The 24,005-nt window shown below is 42.5% G+C and overlaps 1 protein-coding gene across 3 annotated transcripts in view; it reads left to right on the top strand.

Moving 5' to 3' along the window:
* RDX (radixin) overlaps positions 1-22,936 on the top strand; it is a 70,338-nt gene extending 47,402 nt beyond the window's left edge. For all 3 annotated transcript variants that reach the window (XM_053307330.1, XM_053307328.1, XM_053307329.1), the window contains 6 exons: positions 7,208-7,371; positions 8,570-8,700; positions 11,254-11,414; positions 12,422-12,514; positions 17,461-17,709; positions 20,438-22,936. In XM_053307330.1, coding sequence (XP_053163305.1) covers positions 7,208-7,371; positions 8,570-8,700; positions 11,254-11,414; positions 12,422-12,514; positions 17,461-17,709; positions 20,438-20,602 — 963 coding nt within the window. In that variant the 3' untranslated portion in view covers positions 20,603-22,936. The remainder of the gene's footprint in view (positions 1-7,207; positions 7,372-8,569; positions 8,701-11,253; positions 11,415-12,421; positions 12,515-17,460; positions 17,710-20,437) is intronic.
* The last annotated feature ends 1,069 nt before the right edge of the window (positions 22,937-24,005 follow it).

Below are 24,005 nucleotides of genomic sequence, written 5' to 3'. Positions count from 1 at the left end.
GGACAGGGCTCCATCTTATTTATTATTTCTCTGTGTAAGCAGCAACAACAACAACACATGACAGAGGAGTCACCCTTGGGGAATATTTTTGGGAGACACAGTAGGCTGCAGAGAACAGCCCTTCCTTGATTGCACATGTTAACCTCTTTTTGGAACACACATTGGTCTGGATGTCAGCTAATCAAGTTTTGCCTAATAGTGGACTAAAACTAATAAACTGTAACTAAAGACACATGGTCTGGCTGGATTAGATCAAGGCCCATCTATTCCAGTCATCTCTTTCCAGCAATGACCAGCAAAATGCCCCTGAAAGTGCATACACAGGTCATGGATGACCACCCCCCTGTTTGTTCCAAACATCCGATTATCATAAATATATTGCCTTTCAGTAGGTGGAGGGGGGGGGTCCATTTGGTGGTTGTGATAACCACTAGCTTAGATGACTTCACAATCTGGATCATGATCCGTTAACATTCATAATGAATGGGGCGGGGCGGGGTTCTGCACCTTCGCAGGGACTTCATAGATAGATTAACTAGCTCTTTGTGACACCCCTGCCTGCCCTGCTTGTGCTTAGTGCTTTTGTTATTTACGGCAGTTGGGGCATCTTACTCAATTTCTATTTGACTGCCAATGTGTCAACACCTTGTCCCCCTAGTTCCTCGATGTCAATATATTCTTTAGACAACAAGGTGAAAAATATTGCTGGATATTATTGGTTATCGACTAAAGGACTACTTAAAAGATAATTCTAACATTTTTCGGATTGAACAAAGAGAAAGAAAAAAATACTTGTAGGGTGACACACTGGTGACCTACCAAAGGACTGTTAAACGATTCTCAAGCTTAAATGGGGGGGGGGGGGGATGAAAGAAAAGAATTCTAGGACATGCCACTGGCTTGCCAAAGCGGTGTGACTCTATCTTGGAATGGCATCAAAAACGACGAAAATGACATTCAAACGCTGTGTGGAGTGCTGAGCAAAGTTGTCCTTGACAGACAATTACGACATGTGTTTACTTTGCTTAGGAGAACAACATAAGCTGTTAACTTGTAAAATTTGTTGCTCATTTTCCAAGCAGATGCTGAAGAATTGAGCTCTTTGACTTTGAGCAGCTTCATATGGGATCCACTTTTCATGGCTTTTTGAGTGGTGGGATCGATGTTGAACACGATACCGAAAAGGGGCCTCCCCCTCAGTACCGAAAATACCATCGATATCACCAATAAGGGTGTTAACTAGAGCATCGAACCCAATACGACTAATGTCTCATCTGAGGACCAGACACGGATATCAAGACCCATTCCTATTTACACCAGACCAGTTGCAAGTTATGCACCGTTAACATGGAAATCACCACTACAATATATGGCCATACAGGGTTTCACACCTTCAGACCCATCTGGAAGCATACAATGCAAACAAATTACACATACTTGTGGGTTTAAACACAGCCCAACGGTTTTATACCCGGTTGATTATGCAGAATACCAGATATGGAAAACGCAACAAGAAAAGCAGCGCAGCGTACAATAGGAGGCACAAATACGGGTCTGCACTGCATCGGCACCAATCAGTATACCAACAGTGCAGTCTGTAACATCTGTCACTTGACAAGCAATGGCTCAGACACAACCAATACAACCAGTTGTGTTCAGCCCCACAGCCACAGGTGCCTTTTCAACCTAGAAAGGTGGTGAGAAAAAAAGCACACCCAGTAGTTTCCCCGATGAATGATGATGAGGGAGATAGTTATTCAACTGACTCTACAGAGACAGATTATGGCAGAGGGGATTATCCTATTGACCCACCAGCAGAAGTACCTCTGAAAACTTCACTGTCTCCCTCAGAGGAATTAAAAGCCTATCATGCTCAGATAAGAGAGATGGCTGAGGCATTGGGTTTGTAATTAAAACAGCCAGAGGTAGATCTGAAAGATCTAGTCTACAGTATGATGGCTAAAGCAAGAGGATCACACCCAGTGGAATTTCCATGTTTCTTGTAATTACTAAGGCAGCTCAGTTGGCATGGGAGGTTATACAGACATCTACATCGACTTCAAAAATATTAGAAGGATTATATAGAATCCAGGAAGAGGAGAATATATACCTAGTGCACTATCCAGTACCAACTCCTTGGTGGTTGAATGTGCTACCTCTTCAAAAGGTGGGCAGTGTGATATAACTCCTGCTGAAAAGGAAGGGAGAAAAATTGATCTTTTAGGAAGATATATGCCACTTCAAGCTTATCTATTAAAGTAATAAATTGTGCTGCATGTTCTGCAAGATACAAACATCATTTATGGAACATACTTTTCTAGGATTCAACCTCAATGTCACCAGAGGAATTCCAGGAAAAGTTTGCACAGACCTATGAAAAAAACAGCTGTTATGAGACAACTGCTCAGCACATTTAAACACTTAGCAGAGTCTGACTCAAGAGCCATGATGACTGCAGTAACACTACATTGCCATGCATGCTTACGCTCCACCAACTTACAAGATATGTGAGAAAGGGTGGAGCATTTGCCATATGATGGAAAGGGGCTGTTCACAGAAAGCACTGACACAACAATGGAGTCCTGGAAAAATCAAAATATACAGCAAAGACCTTTATGGCATCAGCAGCCTCAAATACAGCTACATCCTGTTATTGAACATACGGCTAGCAACATCGTGCCACATTTATGCAATAGGAAAGAAAAGATTTCAGAAGGCAATACCACCCCTATCAAAGGAATAAGGGTTTCAGACAAAAACAAAGGGGCCAGAATACTAAACCAAATAGGAACCAGAGTAAACAGACTCTTTGGCCAGATCCATTCACCACAATTAATACTGAAGACACTTGTAACATCTCCCTGAGCACACAACATCATCTTTGTGATTGCCAGCAACTCGATCAAGCTGGCAAGTCATGCTCAAGATTGGCATCACATAACATCAGACCAGTGGGTGCTAAAGGTTTTAGGGACTGGCTACGCAATAGAGTTCAAAGTTTTACCTCCATTTTCAGGAGTGAGGTACACAAAGCCAACTCCTGTGTTACTGGAAGAATTTCAGGTGTTACTACAAAAGCAGGCAATTGTGCCAGTGTGGTGGATGGAAAGAGAGTCCAGTTTTTATTCCCAGTACTTTCAAATCCCCAAGAGGGATGGGGGCATACAGTAATAATGGACTTGAGAGAACTCAGTGTATATGTGTGGGTACACAAGTTCAGAATGATGACGTTGCAAGGAATATTACATCTCCTATGCAAAGAGGAATGGGCAGCAACATTAGACTTGAAAGACATGTATTTTCATGTGGGAATACAGGAAAACCATCACAAATATCTAAGGTTTACAGTGGGCTATGTAGCATACCAGTATACTGTCCTACCATTTGGATTGTCAGCTGCACCATGGGTGTTCACAAAGGTGATGGCAGTCGTGGTAGCATTCTTAAGAATGAAAGGGATAGTGATCTTCTCATATTTAGAAGACTGGCTTATGGTCAGCAACAACAAAGAAAGGTTACTTTCACAGATCCAGTTTGTGCTGTTCCTTCTAGAGGACCTGGGCATCAATATCAACTGGAAGAAGTTGAACCTAGAACCACAGACATGCATAAGCTACCTAGGTGCAGAGGTAGATATGCAGTTTAAAAGGGCGTACTTACTGAAGGACAGGTATCTGCAAAGCAAAAACCTAGTTCAACAGATCACCTTAAAACTGCGGTTAATAGGTTTGATGGCGTTGTGCAGCGCCGCAGTGTGTTACATGCATCTGTGGATGCGGGCTCTGTAGATGTGGTATCTAGGGAACTTCTGCCCCAATGTAGACAGCCAACAATGTAGACTGCTCACACTTCCTCAGAAGGTGTTGAACTCACTGCGTTGGTGGACAGTTCATTTAAATCTACAGGTCAGAGTACCATATGAGCCCTTGATCCCTACATGATGGGTGACATACTTATGGCACAGAAGGCATTCAAACCACTGCTTCAAAAGAGAGTGGTGCAGATCCATCTGGACAATACAACAGCAATAGAGTATTTGAACAGACAGGGAGACACATTGTCTCACACCCTGTGTCGGCTGAGTCTGCAGATATGGGAATGGTGTGTAGTCCAAGAGATTCACCCTCTAGAGATCCACATAAAAAGGGTAGAAAATGTGCTGGCGGATGATCTCAGCTGTATGTTTCTGCAGAACCAACACCACGAGTGGGAACTGAACGACACATACCTAACAAAGTTCTTCATGCGTTGCAGTCATCCATCGATAGATTTGTTTGCAACTGCTGCAAACAAAAAGTGTTGGAGAATACTTCTCACATGCAGGACTCAGCAAGGAGTCATTGGGCAATGCTTTTCAGCACATATGGAACAGAGGACGCCTTTAATTGTTACCACCACAACCGTTAATAAATCGGATCCTGGCACAAATGTTGAGACACAAGACATCAGGAATACTAGTGATTCCATGGTGGCACAGACAGCCATGGTTTGCTCCGCTTCTCAGACTATCAAGGGGAGTCGACCACAGATTCCCACTCTGACTGGACTTACTGGTCCGGGATGGAGGTGCTGTACAATATCCACAAATAAAAACATTACAAATAACAGCGTGGAGGGTTAGCGACTAGATAAGATATTACTCAGTAATAGAAGGCACTCTACGAGGAATAATTATTACAATAAATGGAAAAGATGTGAAGTGTATGCTAAGCAGCATGTCCCCCGCCCAGGAAAGCCACATTGAGACAAGTCTTGCTATACATGACAACCTTAAAAATAAAGGGGTTGACAAATGTCTCAGAGTACATTTTATTTATTTTATTTATTTGATTTAATAGCATTTGGCAGCTATTTCCTTAGAGCACATGGGACAGGATGGTGCAACAGTATTCTCCCACCCAGATTGCGAGAAGTTCTTAAAGGGACTAAACAACTTGTAGCCACCAGTTAAAAAGCCAATGGAGCTTATCACTAGTATTGTCATCACTAATGGGGCACCCATTTGAACCTATAAGGGATGCATCTTTGCAAATGAAAACTTTGAAAACAGTTTTCTTAATTGCAGTTACTACAGCAAGGTATGTGAGTGAACTGACTGGGCTGAGAGCAGACAGGCCATATACTCAGTTTTATCTGCATAAAGTAATAATGCATATGGATCCACAATTCTGGCCAAAAGTACTGACAGAATTCCATTTAAATGAAAATATAACGCTACATACCTTCTTTCAAAACTTAGAAACGACACTAGAGGTGGCTCTGCGTTCCTTGGATGTACAGCGTCCATTGCTGTCTTATTTAGAAGCCACAAAAGACATTAAGAATAACAAACAGATTATTCATTGCATATAAGGGAAAGGCCAAAGGGCAACCAATATTGAGACAAAGACTCGTCTAAGTGCCATTTGGTCACATTCCACAAGTGCATATGCATTTTCTGCTGCTCCTCTGTCAGGAATCTCAATGGTTGAGATCTGCAAAGCTGCAACATGGTCATCCCAACTACCATTCATAAAGCATTATGTCCTTGACCTGCAGTTGGCAAAAGATGCAGACTTCGGGAGGAGTGTGCTAAAGTGGGTGCTTCCATAGCTTCAGTGCCTACTGTGCCCACCACCGGATGGGAAGCTGGCTAATTGTTCATTATGAATGCAATGGATCACAATCCAGATAAACAAGTTGCTCACCTGTAACTTGTGATCTGGAAGTGATTGTTGTTTTCATAAGACCCATCCGAACCTCCCCACAACAGTAGGGGGGAAAACCTTACCATACAAGGACACTGAAAGATCTTCAAAGGATGGTGGTCTACAAGAAACTGAGTAAGAGGTCGCCCCAACTGCTGAAAATAATGTAAGCACTAACCCGTGAAGGGCGGGGGAGGGATGTCACGAGGAGCTAGTGAATCTGAGAGGTCCCTGCGCAGGCACAGAACCCCCCACCCCACCAATTATGAATACAATGGATCATTTCCAGTTCATAAGCTACAGGTGAGCAACCTGTTTTACTGAACTGACTGCCAGGCAACTTTGCTGATTATTATTTGCAAGTATTATGAGATAAAATTCTTTCCACACCATTAATGGTTGTATAGACTTTTAAATAGTTTGTTCTAAACTAAGAAGCTTCAACCTCTTTATGCTTTTCTCATAGGCAAGGTTCCTCCAATTGCTTGATAATTAGTTGCTTTTTCTGTACCTCTTCCAGCTCCACTATCCTTTTTGAGGTGGAATTACCAGAATTGTACGTGGTATTCTGAATGTAGCTATACTTTATATTTATCCCTTTCTCTTTTCATTCCTAATTTTGAACTTGCCTTTGTGTTGGTGCAGTATACTGAATTGACATCTTGAGTAAGCTTTCCACTATGACCTAAATACAGTATTTGTTTCCTGGGTAGTCACACTCCATTTCGATCCCAGCAGTATATGTGTGTAAAGCGAAGACGTTTTCTTGTGTCCAGTGTTCCACTTCTTTCTTACCATCTTGTCTCATAGTCAACTGGGTTAGAGATCTTTTTTAGAGCTTTTTCCAGTTTGTCTGAAATTTTGTCATCCTGATTGTGTCTTTTGCAAGCTTGGTTATGTTACTAATCATTCCTAATGCCAGATTACTTATAAATAAGTTAAGATACCAGTTGCGTTGCAGAGCCATGTGGAACCTCAGGGCTCTAGGCCACCTCCAGCCTTGGGGGCGGGGTGCCTCTGGGTACCAGTTGTGGGGGAGTAACAGCAGGAGAGAGGGCATGCCCTCAACTCCTGCCTGTGGCTTCCAGCAGCATCTGGTGGGCCACTGTGCAAAACGGGATGCTGGACTAGATGGGCCTTGGGCCTGATCCAGCAGGGCTGTTCTTGTGTTCTTATGAACCCCCCCTGCGTTCTTTCACCCTTTGTGGTGAAAATGTTACCTTTTCTGGTCTTTCCATTTTTAAACAGTTACCAGTGCCACTAGTCAGCTTTCTTGGGAGCCTTTGCTGGATTTTCATTCAAGGTCTCTTTAAAATCTGAGTATATAATGCCTCACAGTCACTCCTGGAGCAGCTAATTTGGCCTGTAGGTAGTCCTGAAGATTGCTTCAGGGTACTTTTAGTGAACATATGTTAAGCTTTGATTCAAGAAGATGTTCTCTTTGAGGCGCTAGAGTATCTGTTTCTCATAAATCTGCACACTTCTATAATGGATTTCAATAACAATCTATTTTCCATTAGGATTTTGTATTTTATGCACCACGTCTGAGAATTAATAAGCGGATATTGGCACTGTGCATGGGAAACCATGAGCTGTACATGAGAAGGAGAAAGCCAGATACAATTGAAGTTCAACAGATGAAGGCTCAAGCTAGGGAAGAAAAACACCAAAAACAATTGGAGAGGTAAGATTAACGTACAAACATAGATCCTCTTGATATTTTGATGGATTTCATGGCCAAATAAATAGGACCATCCAAAAATATCTTGGTGTGCATGAACTTGAGACACTCAGTGAAGAAAACTTTGGCTGTGTTAGACTCCATTTTACCATAATAGGAAAGAATTAGTTAAAAACACTGGTTGTCCATATTAAATCTTTGCCAACAGTGCAAACTGTTGATATTTGGTATCCAATTATACCTAAGTTATATATGGACTGTACATTTTTTGACAATGACAAGTTGGGGAAGAAGGAAAACTTATTAAAATATTATTTCTTTGGGGCCTGAGTAGTGGCTTTGGAAGCCAGTGTAAACAAGGCTTTATGGCACAACTGAATTTGTCCTCCAGCAGAGTAGAATGAGAACAGGCTTTAATTGAATTATGCTGGAACGGATTCTTCAGGGGAAAACACAAGTGTTTGCACTGGCATGTTTACAACACGTTCCGACAGCAGCTTCAGAAGAACCTACAGTATACTACAGAAGCTGAATATTGTTCAACTGGCAGTGCTTCCAGGTAAGGTAGCTTGCTAGTCTCTCATAGGTATGAATTCACAGAGGTAGGAATACTCCCAAAGGTGTGAATGCACAGAGACTTCAAAGATCTAGGCTGCCTACTGTAACAAGTACTCTTCAAATGGTCATCTGTGCAGAGACGTGACTCTCCCTCCTCCAGCTGTTTTCCCTATTGTTACCCTCTTAGCGTCCTAATGTGATTGAATGGAGGGAGGAAGTCCTACTTCGTTAGACATGGGCCTCTCCCTCCATAAGGGTGTAGCTTGCATCTGAATTCTTAAGGGCAAGTTCTACAAGGTTCTGAACTGTGCTCTGCACTGGTACGGGTCCCATAGGTATGGCTGTGCAGATGACCACTTGAAGAACATTAATTCCTGGTGAGCAACCTGTCCTTTCAATTTCCACTCTGCAAAATTCTGTTAGGAACTTAAGGTGTAACTTTAGTGTTACCTGCCAGAACAAACCTGTTCTATTATACTAGGACTTTTCCCTCCGTATATTACTTACTGGATTATGTTATCAGAACTAAATTGGCATGTTTGGATAAACAGATTAATTTATGGACTGAATATTGTGAAGATAAATATTGGTTCCTGTATGTGTGTATATATTATATACATGCACATATCCTTTTTTTATTTAGGGCACAACTAGAGAATGAAAAAAAGAAAAGGGAAATAGCAGAAAAAGAGAAGGAAAGAATAGAGCGTGAAAAGGAAGAATTGATGGAACGGCTAAGACAAATTGAAGAACAGACAATGAAGGCCCAAAAAGGTGAGTGCTCAAATCATACTTGTTTCCTTTGACAAAGTTTTTTGTTGGCTTACTTTTGAAAGGATAACTACTAGTTTTAATAAAACACAATTAGCATACTGCAAACCTTTAGTGCCCTTTGGACTAAGTATTGAGGATTTATGTGACATTGTGAAGAATGAGAATTACATTGTCGAATCAGGTTTCTTGGTGCTCAACTTTTAACTAGCAGTTTAAATGAAACTCAGATGTGTTTAAAGTCAGTGGCTGTACATACCTTCTATGATCTGCCAATAGAATACATATTTACACTTTATGAATTAGTTCATGGCTAGTTTGAGAAACAGATTTGTCTATTAACTAGAGTAGTAAAGGTGAAAGAGGCCTAACTTAGTGGTTAATCTTTTATTTATATGATATTGAAAGTCTCAATCTCATTTGTATAGGTCAGATACTTAAAATAGTAATAACAATCTATATGGAGAAATCACTTCCAAAAGAAAAAGAAACACGCGAGGGAAGAAATGGCAAAGAAGATAGGCAGAGGAGAGAGCATGCAAGAAAAGGAATAAAACATGTAATGAATATAGATCCCTACCCTTAGCACGTTCCTCCATATCCCAGACTTCAGGAAAAGTTCAATCAAATTGGATTTCCTTGTGGAGCATTCATAACTTTTTAGAAATAAAGTCTTTGTACTTTTAAACTTTTTTTTGTGGCTTCTGGTTTTTGGCAATATCTCATTCAGCATTTTCTTGGAACATCCAAGTAGCTCTTCTTGTCTTTTGACTTTCTGAGTTGTAGCACAACTGTTCTATCACGTGACTTACAAACCCATATCAACGCTGCCTGACATCCTGAGCAACAGTTGTACACAGGGAACGTTTTCATACACAGAGGGGAGAGTGATTTTCAGTCACCTTCCTCTTCTCTCTGCACACACCCATGCCTCCCTGAGGGTGTCTCAACCATCAGGGACATATGTTTGGGGAACATAGATGGCTGTAGAGGGAAGGGGTATAAATACCTGAAAATTGCCCTTCCGCTCTGTGCACATATAGACACATATGTCTGTATGTCCCCATAAGCAACTCTTATGCAGTATGTTCGGAGTAATTGATCAGTCAAAAGCATAACTAATATTTTTTTAAAAACAGAAACCAGTTATTTATAGTGAATCAGTTCTTAGCAATATTTAAATGCTTGTCTGTCCCTTTTAATGGTTTGTCTTAAGGTAGTAATTCCCATATGAGTACCACATGAGACCTGCTACTGTTCTGCAAGAAATAAACAAGACAATTAAAGGCACCTGCGAGTCCAAACTGCCCATCCTCAGAAGAGGTCACACACTACATCTCTGCATGCCTTGTTTGCTGTAGCCATACCCTCCTTCAGCACTCTCTGCTGAGGCTGGGTAACTTTGTTGTGTGTCTGGATTGGGTGTGATTGAATGATTCAGTCACTTCTCATGGAGAGGTGAAGTGCCAATTATCTATCCTCCATGAAGGCATGCCAGGCAAACCAACTTATACAAAAACACAAGGGTGGGCTTCTGAGGGTGGATAGTTCTTATTCTAAAAAGAATACATTTGTTGTATGAGTGAAGTATGCCTCCAGAAACAAATTGTGTGTTGCCTGCTTTTAAGTTCATTTCTGAGTTGAAGATGACCTGCAGAGTCTGTATTACAGAAATCTCCCAGCATTTGTGTAGGCTCCACCATGAGCTGGTCATATGTAATAACTAAACCATGGTATGGCTGTTAGGTCCAAGAGTTGAGCTCACAAGCTTAGATCCCTAGCTTTCTGGTTTAAGTAAACTATAACATTGCATCAGAATTTGCAAACAATGATTTGTTTGCCCTCCAAATTGGAATTGAAAACCACAATTTGCAGCGAGTTTCCAGTTCTGGATTGGAAGGCAAGCACAAATGATAATTTCACAATTTGGATATAATGGCAAACTCTAGTCTTCCTGAACCAAGATGTCAGGAAGGGAACTGGAGCAGGTGAGTTTGAGGTCTGCACTGCAGGTATCTAGAAGAAGGGGAAATATCCTGCCTAACGTGTAGCTGGGTTTAAACCAGTATAAATAGGAACAGCTTGAAAAATGCTGGATGCTGATGACGTGCTTATAAATTTTAAAATACCTTCATAGCAGAATTTGCAGGGTTAGTGCCTTAAAACTTACATTCAGGTGCCAGCGAACTGAAATGTTGTTGTGGCCCTTGGGGGGAAGGTACATGGGTTTATATCCTGCTTTACTATTATGTCAGCCATGTGTTAGGTGAGCTGGTATTACCTTGGGCCTGCCTTTTGTCTGTCAACATTTGTCAACTAACACCATCATGTTAGTTGGTGGATTTGTACAAGTTTGAACCACTTTTCAAAAGGGTCTTGGGTGACCTTGGTTGAAAACTGCTACCTCTACACCTACTCCTGACGTTTAGAATGCAATGTAGGACTCTAGCAGCCTTTGGCCTACAGGATTAACACCACTTTGGGTAGTGAATCTTCTAAGATAAAATCTAGCCATCTGTTTTGAGTAATCTGATCTTCTTTTATAAACTTGCATAGAATTGGAAGAACAAACAAGAAGAGCTCTAGAGTTGGATCAAGAGCGAAAGAAAGCAAAAGAGGAAGCAGAGCGTCTGGAAAAGGAACGGAGAACAGCAGAAGAGGCTAAAGCTGCTCTGGCAAAGCAGGCTGCAGACCAGATGAAGAATCAGGAGCAGCTAGTAAGACTTTACGGATTAGTCTATTATGTTGGGACATACTCTTTCATTAGAGAACTCACTCAAGGACTAAGATCCAAGGAAAAAGTAAAATACACTTTCAGTAAGCCGTGTAGGCCCATAAGATTCTGTCACCTATGGGCAAAAAAAGAGTTGCTGCTCCTTGTGGATGCCCTGTGAAGGGGAAGGCACAGCACAGCACTCCATGGCTGCTGGGTTTCCCCATCTTGCCATTCATCTGTTGGTTGAACAGAATATGAGCATACTTCATTGCACCATCATCTTGGTGATGGCACTGTGCTTCTGCCAAGAAGGCCTGCCTGGCTCCTTTATCCATGTCATGTCACGTATTCAGTGGTATGAATACCACTTTTTATTTTGTCAGGTTTCTGAATTTTTTATTTTGTAAAATATTGCTGTTGGTGACTTCACTTACTCTGTTAATAGTATGGGTCATTTAATGTCAGATTTCTCATGTACCTATGTTTTAATGACTGTTATACATATTTAATATTAAATGATTAATCTTAATTTAATGATACATTGTGGTAACTTCTTATAGCAAAAATTGTAAAACTTAGGTGATAAACACTCTGAGTTGCATTTCCAAAATTCCTGAGTATTGTTCTAGTTCTGCTTCTACAGAAGTTCCTTTATAGAGTTACCATGTCAAGATAATGCTTCATAATTTATCTGAAATTACCAGGCAAAATTATTTATTATTATTACATTTATATCCCGCTCTTCCTCCAAGGAGCCCAGAGTGGTGTACGACATACTTGAGTTTCTCTTTCACAACAACCCTGTGAAGTAGGTTGGGCTGAGAGAGAAGTGACCTGGCCCAGAGTCACCCAGCTAGTTTCATGGCTGAATGGGGATTTGAACTCGGGTCTCCCCGGTCCTATTCCAGTACTCTAACTACTACACCACGCTGGCTCTTAGAGCTATAGGTTCTTCAGTTTTGTGGGGGCTGCCCTAAAGTAGGTAACATTTTTCTTCTTGCTTATTAGGCAGCAGAACTAGCTGAATTCACTGCTAAGATTGCGCTTTTAGAGGAGGCCAAGAAGAAGAAGGAAGAAGAAGCTTCAGAGTGGCAACACAAAGTAAGTAATTTGCACTAAAACGATTCTGAACAATTCTGGCCCTCGGAAAATTTTTAAAAAGGCGTTTTCCACAACATCTGTCAGATTCTGGTTTGGGCTGCTGGAAAATGTTAGCAAAACAAAACTCAATATCTTCCTTGTGCAAACATTTTTTCCTTGTCTGGTATATGAGTAGAACCTTGGGCTTGCATGTGGCCTAGCCCAGTGCCCTGCCCTTTCCTTTCTTTTCCTCTGGTTGATCCTGATGCATTATGGATGTGTGTATATTTCAGATTTCCCAGAGTCAGGGTTTAGTCAGGGTTTGGATACCTGGTTCAGGGAGATCCTGGGTACAGGTGTGTCTGGTACTGCTCTTGGTCATAGTGTCTTCTGCCTGGCAAATGGAAGCAGAGCAGTTGCATGAGCCAAAGGCTTGCTCCTCTCTCCATAACAGGCAGAAAAGGGTTCCTGCAAACACTGCCTGAGTGTGCTACTTCATTGACTTCTGCAGCCAGGAAGGGAGACACATTTATGAACATTGTCAGAAGATAATCTGTACACAGATTATTAATATACTGCTTATGTTCTGCCTGGATTCAGGGTGGCATACATAGGTGGTCTTCCATCCAGGAAGTGACCAGATCCACTGATTAAGCTTTAATAAGTTTGTTGCATCATGTACCTTTAGACCCTTGCCTACTCTTTGTGCCTTGCTGTAAATTCCAGCCCAAGTTGAGTGCCTTGTTACTCTGCTGCAGACAGTAGTCAGCATCCAGACTAATTTATCATGACTAGGCACCATTGAATTCAATGAGAAAAGCCAAGCTAGGCACAGCTAAGTCCCACTAATGAGACTTAGTCATGACTAACTTAGCTTTCACTGGACAGCAACCAAACTACTAAGATTCTTTCAAAAGCACCGATTCTCATACTGACTAACATCACACATGCTTCAGAATGTTTCCTGTGTGGTAGGGGGAGGTGATTTTTACCAATCTCCCATTTCCTCTGTTACTCCAGTCCCCGTCCCCCCCAAATAAGTCCCTGAGGATTGGGAAGTCTCCAGTGACATATTTTGGGGACACTGGCAGTAACAGAGGTCAAGGGGGGTTGACTAAAATAACCCCTTGTACAATGTTAGTATATGAATCATTCTATTGTCTCACACTGACTTCATATTTTGAAATTTTTTTAAAGGTGCTTAAGCTGGTCTACTCATGAGATTATTTGTAAACTTATTTAAGCATATGCTTATTTAGCATATTTGTAAACTTATTTAAGCGTTGTGACCTGTAAAAGTTCCAAGGTATGATAGCATATGTTAATTCGGTCTCATTGACTTTATCCTCAGAGTGCAGAAGCTGTCGGTGGTTCTGGATGAAGCTGATTAGTTGGATCCTTTCCAATCTATTTCTGACTTGGTTTTGGGAGGGAAGCTGCCTTAGTCACCTTAGCAGATGACTTTTGCTGGGCGAGTAATAGAGAATGCAACTCTGTTGACTCAGCTGGACTTTTGTTGCTATTGACCGTAGAATCATTGAGTCACCTTGAAGGGTTGGACTAAAGGGCATGGTGTTACAGGGGCTTCTACCACCATACACTGGTTGTACTCAGAATGTGGTTCTGGGGCTACTGTTTCATGCTTTGATTGCATCTTGTTCCCCATGCTTTTTTATATCTACATAAAACTGCTAGGTGAACTCCAGGTGGAATTTTGGGCTCAAGTGTCACCACTATGCTGATGACACCAAGCTCTACTTCTGATTTCCACCACCTAGTCCCAGAGAAGCAGTTAAAAGTTGAACTGGTGTCTTGGAGGCAGCTTTGGTCTAAAGGAGGGACAACAATTTTATTTCAGAAAAGACAAGAAAGAGGTGCAGTAAGCTGGAAAGTCTGTTGGCGATGTGCAAATTGCCTTGGACAGAGTTGCTCTCTCCTGAAAAAATTGGGTCGATAGACTGGGTGTATTCCTGGATGTGATGTAATCACTGGATACTCAGAGATATTGGTTGCCAGCTTCAGCAGATTCTCCAGCCATGGCCCTCCATGGAAAAGGCTAATCTGGCCTTGATCACTCATGCATTGGTCGCATCCAGTTTGGACTATGGTACTGTGTTCTCCATGTGTCTGACTGCAATTTGGAAGCTTCAACTGATCATGGTTGCACAGAAGTTGGTGAGAGCGAGGCAGCATGATAGTGTTACACCAGTTTTGAGTACCAACCACATTAGTTATCAGTACATTTACAGGCTTGATTTAGAGTGCTGAAAGGTCTACACAGCCAGGGATTGCTTACCTTTAAAGAGCATCTGCATCCATATGAACCTCTCTGGGCATGACGATCACTGTTGACACAAATTTGAGAAACAGCGTGGATGGAACGTTCTTGGTAGCAGTACCCTAATTTTGGAAATCCCTTCCTCAGGAGACTCAGGTTGCCACACACTGGGAAGACTTGCTTGTTTTATGAAGCTTTTAGTTCAAAAGCTTTACTAGCTTTTGAATTATGATTCATAATTGTGGGTTTTATGTTGGTTTGATTTCATCATGTCTTATTAACAAGATATTGGCTGAATTTGCACATATTGTGAAACTAGAGGTGGTTGAACCCGCAGTTTTAATGTGAAACTAAATCAATTGCAGACGTTAGTCCAACTGTGGATTGGCAGCCTCCTATTTCAGGGAGGTGGACCCTCCCTGCTCTTGGCCACTGAGGCCGTATCCCAGCAAGCTCTGTAGCCAGACTGTGGGCAAAGCATCAGCACATCACCAGAGTGGCTGAAATTGGCCACAGTCTTGTTGGGGGCATGCCAAGCGTGATCATGCCTTTTGGGAATAGTCCACCCGCCCTCGGCGTGGAAAGGGCATTTAAATCCCTTTAAATGCCATTCCAGCACTTCTTATGACAATGATTGCACCGTCATCCCCCTAAGAGCCCCACAACAAAACTGTCCCACACAAGCATTATTTGTGGGGGGGGGGGACATGGGGGCACTGTTATTACTTGGGAAAGGGAAGGAAACAATTACTTCCTAGAAAGGGATATGTACATGAGGGAGGGCAAAGGATCTTGGTGATGGGTCTGTCCTGCCCTGATGTAGGATGCTCTTGCAAGGGCTGAACCAGGCAAAGCAGTCCATACAGACCAAATCACACTCCTGCTTGCTGCCAGGGGACTACTCCTCTCATGAGAGGGCCTGACTACTGGGCAGGACCATTGGGATGAGTACCCTAGGTCTTCCATCAGATTGTGCACTCATAAGTTGAGCAAATCCAACAAAGGGCCCCGTTTGCCTGGGGCCCCCACACTTTCTGGTTAAAGATAGAACTTCTGCACTGCAATCCCCTCCTCCCATGGGAAGCCTAGCACAGACCCAAAGGAGATTGTGATGCTCTATGTGTCAGAGCCTAGCCCCATGTGTGGACGGGGAACACCGTGTGAGGAGACGGATCTTTACTCCCTTTCAAAATACCCAGGTATAGGCCAACGCAGTGCTGTATGCAGATCTGCCACCAAAGAGAATTGTGGGAGAGGGGAAGGAACCCCAATTTCCAGCACTCCTATGAGAGCAGGCATTCTGGGGCACAAGCAAGGGTGCACATGGGTGGATGGCCTGGCAGGGGGCACCCTTTGACAGCTACATGGTGGCTAGTAGACAGGGAATAGGGGTGTGCTTGATCCGGTGGGCCCCCGGTCCGGCACGGGGGGGACTGTTTCTTTAAGCGGGGGGGGTGGTAGTACTCCCCCCCCCCGCCCGCCGCTCTTCCACCTCCAGCGCTCGTCCTTTGTAAAATCTTCTTGGGGCGGCAGAGTTCTTCCCTGCCGCCCCTGCCCCTGTCGTTGTTTGTAAAGGCTTTAACGAGACGAGCGCTAGCAGCGCGCATGCGCCCTCCTCGGCGTGCGCGCTGCATGGCCCTTCTCATGAGTAAGCCTAGGGAGTGCACAGGTTCTGAAAGGGGAAGGTGCTGCCCTTCCTTTCCCCAGTGTATTTTTGGGAAAAATAGAAATTGGCTGTTCTGGATAGTGATTCCCTCATTCATAAGTAGTGGGTTCTGTGCCTGCTCTGGTGTGCCCTGCTTATGTTGCCACCTGGAGTGTTTGTACTTGTGAACATTCATCATTGTCTCTTTGTTGTCAGGGAGAGAAGCATTTGGTGCCCATCCTTTCATCCCATTCCCTTTCCCTCCTGCTTGCTAGAGGGTTGGTGGCAAGGGTCAGAGTGGGGGGAGGGAATGCCCCTGTGTGACTTGGCCACTTGAGAGGCTGACAAGCTCGGGATGGGACATGACAGTGTCCCTGTTGCTGGGCAACTGCATTGCTGTATTGGAGACAGGAGGGGCGGGGCTGGTGCTCAGAGAGGTGGCCAGTGAAAAGTGCCTCAGGCCTGGAGTGGGCATGATCCCAGGCATGTCTGCCATTTCCATGATTGCGGTTTCAAAAACCTCATGGAATTGCAGTTATGGTGCCGTCTGTGTTCGGACGTAACGCTTTGGCAGCTAAACCTCTGGTCTCCATGGTGAACCTTATTGCAAACTGAAGGTTCAAATTGGAATTTGACTAGGCAAAGGTTGCTCTTGCTGCGAAACCATAGTTGCACAAATTTGGACATAAGTGAGTTCCAACTTCTGCCCACTTTAACTCCACTTTCACATTAATTCCAAATTTGGCCATTCTCTGTATCTTATATAAAATGTAACTACCTTGTGAGGACCAAGTTCCTGAAAGGTAGGGGATAAACATTTGAAATAAATGTTACTGGCAAGTTTTGATATCTTATTTTGTTTTTTTGTTCCTTCCATGTCCTTTCCTCCTTTTGTATCATGACTACTAAACTGGAAACTTGCAGACAGGACTTGTATGTTTTTTCTTTCTTTCTTTTTTGCATGAAAGCACAGCCTCTAGAAAATGTCAAGTGCTGCTTGTATAAATTAATAACAAATAAGTAATTTTTTAAATTATTACTTAGGCATTTGCAGCCCAAGAAGATCTGGAAAAGACCAAAGAAGAATTAAAGACTGTGATGTCAGCTCCACCCCCACCCCCTCCCCCTCCCCCACCAGTAATTCCTCCAACAGAGAATGAACATGATGAACAGGATGAGAATAATGCTGAAGCGAGTGAAGAACTGGCTTCTGAAGGGGTGGTGAATCACAGAAGTGAGGAAGAACGTGTAACGGAGTCTCAGAAGAATGAACGCGTCAAGAAACAGCTACAGGTAATGATGGCTTACAGTGGCATGTGGTTTAGAGAGATCTTTGAGGAATGCTTCCTGTGTATATGCCTATCAGGATTGTTTCTTTTTGAACATGAGCTTCCATGATGCCATATTTCAAGTTGCTTTTGAAATTTCCCCTGAAGTTGCTTGTCTGTCCCTCTGTCCCCTTCCCTCCCTCTCTTGGCATTCCTGTTGGACTGCCACTTTGTGTAGACAGTACTGAGCTAGACAGACCAAGGCTTGGTCTAAGGCAGTTCTTTATGTTCTTGTTCACTTAATATTTCATGGAGTAGTCTAGGGGAACACATTTTGTTGTATAGGACATCTCAATTCAGTTTCTTTAGCATATTTTTACTTAGTAAATCATTTGTGATGCTTTATTAAATGAAATTGGAAGCTATAGATTGGGAATACTGCAGTCCCATGCTGGTGTGGTGGCAATGCTGTAGTACATTCCTAACAAAACCCTAGTTATTCTTAGGACAATAATTCCTTTAGATTACTTAACATATGTTATACAGCACAAATGCTTTATTTCTGCTTGAACTAAACATTCAGCATTATATCATTTGAGCCTTTTTTAAAAGAGAGATCATAAGAACAGTCAGGAGCTCAGGGTGTGCTCTCTCTCCTGCTTCTTATACCCCTGCAGCTGGTATTCAGAGGCCTCCTGCCTCCAAGGTGGGAGATGGCCTGTAGCCTTCAGACTAGTGGCCATTGGTAGATCTCTCCTCCATGAATTTATCCAAACCCCTCTTAAAACCATCCAGGTTGTTGGCTATCACCACATCTTGTGGCAGAGAATTCCACAAGTTGATTGTATGTTGTACTTCCTTTCATTGGTCCTAAATTTCTTACAGGGGATACGGCCAAGATTGCATTTCAGTTAAGCTCTTAAAGTGGATTATTCTAAGCTTCCTTTTAAAAAGTCTTTAGGCTTCTTTAATAATGCATGTAAAGGTGCCATTTACTTCTGGAAGAATATCAAAACCAACATCTGAGCTTCCTGATAACATCATTTTATGAACAAGTGCTGTTCTCTAAAGTATAAATCTATATGGTGCAGTGAAAAGAATCAGATTCCTTCAGTTGGCTGTAAAAATTAGTTAATGCAGCCTAGTGGGCCTGATTACCATCCATCTCTCTCGGGAGGAGCAGCAACTTTAGCAGCACTACCCACAAGTGCCTCTATTTTATGACGGCTTGAATGGTAGGTTCAGTGAGCAGCTGCTAGCTGACGAAGAATCAATGTCCGTTGTATGCTTTATCTTCTCCAAAGTTTCTTGCAGTTCTTCCCCAGGATATGTGAATAAGGAATTCTCTGCATATAAGCCTAATGTGAAAGTTTGAAAACTGTTCTTTGATGAAAAAATATTGTGTATGTATTATTAAACCTAGGCCCTCAGACACTTTGAGTACAATGCTTGCTACTTTTCAAGAGCCATTTTTGTTGGTTTGGAAGTGTGTTAGAATGCTAGCAGCAAAGTTTTCTCAACAGTCCTTAAGGACACATGCCTATTAGTCTTTTTCCTTTGCACCTGTACACTTAGGTAGAACATGTTTGTAGGGCCTTCTAGATACAGTCCAGCATGCATGTTTTAAAGTTTCATTTGGACTACTCTGAGAGACAGTGGGTGCTGATTTTTAAAGGACTGCTCATCCATGATGAATTCCATGTACATAGCGGAGTCCTTTCTCTAAAAGAGACTCCCCGATTTGGTGGGCAGCTTGTTCAGTAGCACAAACTTCAGGAGTAGTCCTCCAGTGTAAACCCTTACATGCAGTTTTAAGATGAAACATCTGTAATCCAAACAGTAAGAGAACTGAAAAGCAGTATGTAAATATTAGTAGCTGGGAAAGACTCCTGCCTGAAACTTTGGAGAAGCTGCTGCCAGTCAGTGTATAGTACTGAGCTAGATGGGCCAGTGGTCTGGCTCAGTATAAGGCAGCTTCCTAATGAACTTAATTAAAAAAATTAGTGATGGTGATTGAGCCATTTTTGGTTTCTGTTTATTTTATGTGGCTCCTTGTCTGGTAGGGATGTGTACGAACCAGAACTCATGGTTTGGTTTGAATTTGAACTGAACCGAGTGCTGCTGAACCGGCGGCTAATGCATGTAAAGGGGAATCCATTATTTACAAGTACAGGGGTGGGAGACCCTGGCAATGGAGAGGGGTGGCTGGCTGGGCAGAGGTGGCGAGAGAGGGAGAAAGCTCCTTACGCAGCTGCCGGCTCCGCCGCTCACCCTCCCTGCCTTGTTTAGGAAGCTGCCCACATAGTGGCAGAGCAGTTCCAGCCTCCGGATGCACTGAGGCCTTTTGCTGTCCATGCATGCACGGGCACTGGAACCACTCTGCCGCTGTGTGGACAGCTTCCTAAACAAGGCAGGGAGGGCGAGCGGTGGCACCGGCTGCTGCGCCGGCCAGGTAAGGAGCTTTCTATCTCGTTGCCCTGGCCTGTTGGTTGCCAAACTGCTTCGCCCAAACTGGGCCTGGTTCGGTTTGATCATGGACCAAACATCCCCCATTTTGTCTGTGATTGGACCTTCGAACCGACCCAGTTTTAGTAGAATTGGTTTGGCAACGAGCCATTTGTGCACACCCCTATTGTGCACATCCGTCTCTTCTGGATGACTATGGTTTAGGCTGAGTTGATTCATTATTTCAAATGAAGTATTGCACTGGAGAAGAAATGAAGATATTTAAAGTACAATATTGTATTCAACAGGCCCTGAGTTCTGAGTTGGCCCAAGCCAGAGACGAAACGAAGAAAACCCAAAATGACGTCCTTCATGCTGAAAATGTTAAAGCAGGTCGTGACAAATACAAGACTCTTCGACAGATCCGACAAGGCAATACAAAGCAACGCATTGATGAATTTGAAGCAATGTGAGAGCGGTTATTTTGCATATATGTTCTTCATTAAGCTTGAACCACCAGCAGAGAGAAACAGGCCTTTCCATGTATGAAAGGAACACACCCCACCTTGCCAAAGCACTTATACCAGTTTGTGGTTAAATCGCATTTCATGAAAGTCATTCAACAATAAGGCAGCCTGTCATCTGTGGCCCTTTGCGGGTTGTGGTAGCAGTTTCCATGATCTCATGTTGCATATTTTATTTGCCTTCTGAAAGGCTAGCATGATTTCATGCTGACAAAACTGCTTGCGCATTGATTGTGCAAGGGAACACTAGCTTCCAGCATATAACTGACTACAATTTTAGCATGGGTGCACTTTGGAAAGCTCTTATCAATTTAGCAAAGTTGCAGGAAGTTTGATATTGTTGAATTCATTGTGGATTTATAGAGGGTCCCCCCACCCCTGAAGTGGAATTCTTTGGTGTTTCACGTCCTATCATCATTGATGGTTTTCTTTGCCTACCTGTTCACAAAGGTCTAGATGGCAGATAACTGTTCCAGCACACATTCTTTTTTACTTTTTGTTTTAAAAAGAAGTGGAACATTACCTGTAGAAAGTCTTCTGCTTATAGGTCTCTTCTAACCAACGCCCTTTGTTCTTTAGATAAAAGTAGGAAAAACCAAAATGCTAGATTCTTCTATCCTGTTAGTCTTTCTATATGAATTGCAGTGTGGAAAACCTGGACCTTTCTGGCAAGGGAGCATATGAAAACATCAGTCCCAAGGAGGGGACAGTATCCTACCTCACTACAATATACATGATGATTGGTCCTTCAAACACCATATTGAAATCCTAATTTTGTTAAGATGGGTCTCCTCTGTAGCTAAACACTACACAAATCTAGGAGCCATTAGTCTTTTTAATAGTTTGTTTTATTACAGCATAGCTTTATAGTGTTCAGTGTTGTTCACCTGCCTTTTTGTTGAGAGAAAATGCACATCATGTATTTTAAGTTTTTGAAATGTAACCTGTCACTGGTATACGATCCAATGAGAGGGTGTGTAATGTTTGAATGAGCATGTCTTCTGGATTCCTTTGTACTAAATTAACCTTGTTGTCGGGCTCCTTTCTCAGTGAAGCCTGTGCATAAAACGATGATGCCTTGCACTTGCTTTTGAGGCCCATTTGCACATCATGTTCCTCCTGTTCCTTCCATCTTCACTGGAGATGCAAGGGAATGGCATATGTATGCTTTGCATTTTCAGGAAACCCAGTCATGGGAATTGTGGCAGAGCAGGGGCAAAGAGCTGTATGAACAAACCTACAGACTGAAATTCAGCATACGCTCTGTGCTTATTGAGTGTATGTTTACAACTGACATTGAATTGCCGCATCTCTTATCTGTCTAATCAAAATTGGACACCTTTAGAATTTGATGACCATATGGTTCATAGAAATCAAACTGAAATTACATTCTACTTGTATACATTTTAAACTAGAAATTGGGAGAGAGAAGCCTTACTTTCTCTGAGGATGGTTCAGCTATCTTCTCTTTGGTATTATGCACTCAGAAAAAGAAATTACACTTATCTATTAAAATTGCCATTTTGTTACACTTTCATGAATAGGTTTATCAACCCTATTGAGGGCAAAGGCTTTTCTGAATTTAAAGGTCTATAGAGCGAGGATCTCATGAAAGGGACACACACACGTGCGCACATGTGCATACACACACGTACGTACATACATAGCTAGCTAACCTTACATAGACTGGCGTGCAAATGCTGTGTACGTGATCAGAATACTGACTGCCCTTGGTGTTTCTGCTTTCAGGAGCTGAAAATGGGGCTTTTGTATTGCAAGTTTTCATGCATTGAATCATGAAATCTCAATTTCCAAAGTGTTAGACCATTTTGCCATAGCAGGTAAAATGCTGTGCTGGAGTTTCATGGTTCATCCCTGAAATGTGTGCACAGGCATTGATATGCCAGTCTGTCAGCGTGAGGGGAAAAATACATTTAGATTTGCTGTTCATAATCTACAATGTATAGATTAGGATTTAAATGGATGTAATCCATTTATAAAGCTGTGTGAATTTTTCTAAGCAACCAGGAATAAACATCTGTAAAAGTTTTTTTCACAGTGAACAAAGGGGTGATAATGGTAGTCACCAGCTGTTGGGGGCACACGAACTGATGCAGAGGCATTAAGAAAATACTTGAAGTATTTTCCCCCCCAACATGCTTCTCCAGTTCTTCTCCCCTCACCCTTAGCATCATGTTTTGTGTTGTAAAATTAAGCTAAAGTTAATAACATCTATTATTTTGGATAACATTTGTTGGCTAACAATAAAGAGAATACAGTTCATTTTTCTGAGGTCCACTGTTGTTATTTAATCTCATCTTTCACCAGCTGGAATTGTTTAGTGGTATTGGTTTGTTTTGTTTTAAAATAATGTTTTCTTAGAATATACATGATTTTTTAAAATGTCGCAATAGAAGTGCAGCCATTGTAAGCAGAAACTAGATGGAAAGAGGGACACTGAGGATAAAGGGGCCACTGCAGGCTTAACAAGGTTGGATCACTGGAGCAAAACTGCTCTTGAGGACAAAAAGCTGCAGCCACTCATGTGGCACTGTCTAGTCTAGTGGCCTTTTCTCTGACACTTTTCATGAGCTGAGAGGACATGCACAAAATGGGTGCCTGCATGCTTGAACCTGCTCCGGTTTTGCCACATGGAGATGCATGGATAGGATAAGATCCGTCATTGCCAGCATCACACACATTAAGGGGATTTTCATTGGAATGTGGTTGGCTTAGTGTTGCACATAAAAAGTAATCACACGTGTTACTTTAAAGCCATGTGCTGTGTAGTTCTGTGAAACTGTCCAGCATGCTTTCATACATAAGCCATTTTGAGGTTTGTGCCCATGATGTCCTGGCCAATCAAGATGGTTTTCAGTTTCCAGCTAGCAGACTTGAACAAAGCTCCACTTGGCCCTGAAGATCTCTGGATGACTTTGGGCTGAGGGACGGTGACAAGCCCAACATACCTCACTGGGTGTCTGTGAGATTCAAGGGTAAAAACCAGAGCAGGATTTCAACTATCCATGTTGAAATCCTGTTTTGAAAATGACTGACTTTTTACAAGCAGATTCGTCCAGTATGAATCTATAGGTGAAATGGGATATATAAATGCAGCAAACTCGTAAATAAGGATCTCAGGCAAGAGAGCAAGGGCACTGAATACTTCTTCAATGGAAGTAAATTTTCCATTTTTGCACACAAGAGGCACTAAAAGCGTGTATGTGTCCATGAACGCTCATGCCCTAGTGATCAATTTAGGAAAGATTCACTGCCTGGTTCCTTATGAGAGTGATGCTCATACAGAGAGTGCACCAGTGGAAGCTGCCTACCTGCTGCCACAATTGCTTTT

The sequence above is a fragment of the Hemicordylus capensis genome, chromosome 3 (assembly GCF_027244095.1).
Source record: "Hemicordylus capensis ecotype Gifberg chromosome 3, rHemCap1.1.pri, whole genome shotgun sequence".
Classification (NCBI taxonomy): Eukaryota; Metazoa; Chordata; class Lepidosauria; order Squamata; family Cordylidae; genus Hemicordylus; species Hemicordylus capensis.
This window is presented reverse-complemented; position numbering and strand designations above follow the sequence as displayed.